General features: G+C 47.9%; 1 protein-coding gene across 1 annotated transcript in view; it reads left to right on the top strand.

Moving 5' to 3' along the window:
- Nucleotides 1-1,306: 1,306 nt before the first annotated feature.
- The window catches only part of pdia2 (protein disulfide isomerase family A, member 2), a 22,249-nt gene continuing 19,375 nt past the window's right edge, over nt 1,307-4,180 (top strand). The window contains exon 1 of the mRNA XM_041845170.2: nt 1,307-2,094. Within this exon, the coding sequence (XP_041701104.1) occupies nt 1,866-2,094 (229 nt within the window). The 5' untranslated portion in view covers nt 1,307-1,865. The remainder of the gene's footprint in view (nt 2,095-4,180) is intronic.

Raw genomic sequence — 4,180 nt, 5'->3', positions numbered from 1 at the left:
GTTAGGGAACAGGGAGGTAGCTGTAGATAAAGTGTTAGGGGTTAGGGAACAGGAGGGTAGCTGGAGATAAAGTGTTAGGGGTTAGGGAACAGGGAGGTAGCTGGAGATAAAGTGTTAGGGAACAGGGAGGTAGCTGGAGATAGAGTGTTAGGGGTTAGGGAACAGGGAGGTAGCTGGAGATAAAGTGTTAGGGAACAGGGAGGTAGCTGGAGATAAAGTGTTAGGGGTTAGGGAACAGGGAGGTAGCTGGAGATAAAGTGTTAGGGGTTAGGGAACAGGGAGGTAGCTGGAGATAAAGTGTTAGGGGTTAGGGAACAGGGAGGTAGCTGGAGATAAAGTGTTAGGGAACAGGGAGGTAGCTGGAGATAAAGTGTTAGGGGTTAGGGAACAGGGAGGTAGCTGGAGATAGAGTGTTAGGGGTTAGGGAACAGGGAGGTAGCTGGAGATAAAGTGTTAGGGGTTAGGGAACAGGGAGGTAGCTGTAGATAGAGTGTTAGGGGTTAGGGAACAGGGAGGTAGCTGGAGATATAGTGTTAGGGGTTAGGGAACAGGGAGGTAGCTGGAGATATAGTGTTAGGGGTTAGGGAACAGGGAGGTAGCTGGAGATAAAGTGTTAGGGGTTAGGGAACAGGGAGGTAGCTGTAGATAGAGTATTAGGGGTTAGGGAACAGGGAGGTAGCTGTAGATAACGTTAGCCAGAAATAAGGTCTGAAATGAATGGGTGCATCTCCATGCGTGTCTGTGTGTGTGTGTGTGTGTGTGTGTGTGTGTGTGTGTGTGTGTGTGTGTGTGTGTGTGTGTGTGTGTGTGTGTGTGTGTGTGTGTGTGTGTGTGTGTGTGTTAGTGAGTCTATCTAACACTCAAAGTGACTATCACTGAGCTACCTATACTATGCCAGTGAAATGTGACACTTTGTGATTGGACAGTTAAGGTTGGGATTTGGCTTCTGATTGGTCGATAGTGAGACCAGTAGGATTCCGACACACACACACTCCTGAGGTGCTCATCAGAGGAGACTGTGTTATCAGTTGTGTGGCGGTCGGACAGAACAGAGTGTGTGACCAGTGGACAGGATAGACAGGACAGTGTGTGACTAGTAGACAGGATAGACAGGATAGTGTGTGACCAGTGGACAGGATAGACAGGATAGTGTGTGACTAGTAGACAGGATAGACAGGATAGACAGGATAGTGTGTGACCAGTGGACAGGATAGACAGGATAGTGTGTGACTAGTGACAGGATAACAGAAGTTACCAGTGGACAGGATAGACAGGACAGTTACTAGTACAGGATGACAGGATAGTGTGTGACTAGTAGACAGGATAGACAGGATAGTGTGTGACCAGTGGACAGGATAGACAGGACAGTGTGTGACCAGCAGACAGGACAGTGTGTGACCAGCAGACAGGATAGTGTGTGACCAGCAGACAGGATAGTGTGTGACTAGCAGACAGGACAGTGTGTGACCAGCAGACAGGATAGACAGGATAGTGTGTGACTAGCAGACAGGACAGTGTGTGACCAGCAGACAGGATAGACAGGATAGTGTGTGACTAGCAGACAGGACAGTGTGTGACCAGCAGACAGGATAGTGTGTGACTATTAGACAGGATAGTGTGTGACTAGTAGACAGGACGGTGTGTGACCAGCAGACAGGACAGTGTGTGACCAGCAGACAGGATAGTGTGTGACTAGTAGACAGGACAGTGTGTGACCAGCAGACAGGACAGTGTGTGACCAGCAGACAGGATAGTGTGTGACTAGTAGACAGGACAGTGTGTGACCAGCAGACAGGACAGTGTGTGACCAGCAGACAGAGCAGATCAGTGTGTGACGAGGGTTAGTCTCCATCAGCATCATCACCATGCGGTTCTGTGTGGTTCTACTAGCCGTGGTTCTGGTTCTCCGTGGGTCCTGGACCCAGACGGTGGAGAACACCAGCCCAGAACAGACAGAAACAGCGGAACAAGAGACAGAGCTGGAGAAGAAAGAGAAAACGACTGAGATAGAAGAGGAGAAGGACGTGATGGTTCTTCACGTCAATAACTTCCAAAGAGCCCTGAGTGAAAACAAGTTCCTGCTGGTGGAGTTCTGTGAGTAGCAACATATAGTTAAGGGTTAGGGTTAGGGTTAGGGTTAGGGTTAGGGTTAGGGTTAGGGTTAGGGTTAGGGTTAGGGTTAGGGTTAGGGTTAGGGTTAGGGTTAGGGTTAGGGTTAGGGTTAGGGTTAGGGTTAGGGTTAGGGTTAGGGTTAGGGTTAGGGTTAGGGTTAGGGTTAGGGTTAGGGTTAGGGCAGGGTTAGGGTTAGGGGTAGGGTTAGGGTTAGGGCTAGGCTAGGGTTAGGGGTCAGGGGTTAGGGTAGGGCAGGCTAGGGTTAGGGTTAGGGTTAGGGTTAGGGGTTAGGGGTTAGGGTTAGGCGGTAGGGGTAGGGGTAGGGGGTAGGGTTAGGGGTTAGGGTTAGGGTTAGGGGTAGGGTTAGGGTTAGGGTTAGGGGTAGGGTTAGGGTTAGGGTTAGGGGTAGGGTTAGGGTTAGGGTTAGGGTTAGGGTTAGGGTTAGGGTTAGGGTTAGGGTTAGGGTAAGGGTTAGGGGTAGGCTACAGTGTAAACATGATCCTGTTGCTTTAAAGGTTACTTACAGGCAGACAGTTACCTTTAAGTTGCTGTAGAAAAAGGTCATGTGTGTTACCATAAATTCCTACATTTTTGTTTTAACAGTACATTACTGTAAAGTGTAGCAACATAAAGTAGCATTAATAACTGTATATTGATAATATTATAGTAACAATATATAATAACAGACTAATGTGTTTGATATATTTTAAATGTTAATATTACAGTAACAACGTAGTCAGTCACACACTCTTCTTCCATTTATTAAAAGTCATCTTGGGTTAGGGTTAGTCACATGTCATCTTGGGTTAGGGTTAGTCACCAAGTCATCTTGGGTTAGGGTTAGTCACCAAGTCATCTTGGGTTAGGGTTAGTCACCAAGTCATCTTGGGTTAGGGTTAGTCACATGTCATCTTGGGTTAGGGTTAGTCACATGTCATCTTGGGTTAGGGTTAGTCACATGTCATCTTGGGTTAGGGTTAGTCATCAAGTCATCTTGGGTTAGTCACCAAGTCATCTTGGGTTAGGGTTAGTCACATGTCATCTTGGGTTAGGGTTAGTCACCAAGTCATCTTGGGTTAGGGTTAGTCACCAAGTCATCTTGGGTTAGGGTTAGTCACATGTCATCTTGGGTTAGGGTTAGTCACATGTCATCTTGGGTTAGGATTAGTCATCAAGTCATCTTGGGTTAGGGTTAGTCACATGTCATCTTGGGTTAGGGTTAGTCACATGTCATCTTGGGTTAGGGTTAGTCATCAAGTCATCTTGGGTTAGGGTTAGTCACATGTCATCTTGGGTTAGGGTTAGTCACATGTCATCTTGGGTTAGGGTTAGTCATCAAGTCATCTTGGCCAGTTGTACAATTCATTCGAAACCTTCTCCTCATGATTCTAGAACTCCCTGAACTTAACCCTCGTCATCGCTAAGGCTCCTTATCTGCACGTGGTCTCGCCAGCTGCAGCACATGTCAATTTTCCCAGGGTTAGGGTTTCCCAGGGCTACTTACATGTACATTTTAGTCATTTAGCAGACGCTCTTATCCAGAGCGTCTTACAGTTAGTGAGTGCATACAGTTTTATTTTTTATACTGGAATCGAACCCACAACCCTGGTGTTGCAAACGCCATGCTCTACCAACTGAGCTACATCCCTGCCGGCCATTCCCTCCCCTACCCTGGACAAATTGTGCACCACCCCATGGGTCTCCTGGTCGCGGCCGGCTGCGACAGAGCCTGGATTCGAACCAGGATCTCTAGTGGCACAGTTAGCACTGCGATGCAGTGCCTTAGACCACTGCGCCACTCGGGAGGACTTCTACCTGAGGTTAAGGTTAGGAGGAGTTACCATGGCTACCTCTACCTGAGGTTAAGAGGAGTTACCATGGCTACCTCTACCTGAGGTTAAGGTTAGGAGGAGTTACCATGGCTACCTCTACCTGAGGTTAGGAGGAGTTACCATGGCTACCTCTACCTGAGGTTAAGGTTAGGAGGAGTTACCATGGCTACCTCTACCTGAGGTTAAGGTTAGGAGGAGTTACCATGGCTACCTCTACCTGAGGTTAAGAGGAGTTA

The sequence above is a fragment of the Coregonus clupeaformis genome, unplaced genomic scaffold (assembly GCF_020615455.1).
Source record: "Coregonus clupeaformis isolate EN_2021a unplaced genomic scaffold, ASM2061545v1 scaf1170, whole genome shotgun sequence".
NCBI lineage: Eukaryota > Metazoa > Chordata > Actinopteri > Salmoniformes > Salmonidae > Coregonus > Coregonus clupeaformis.
This window is presented reverse-complemented; position numbering and strand designations above follow the sequence as displayed.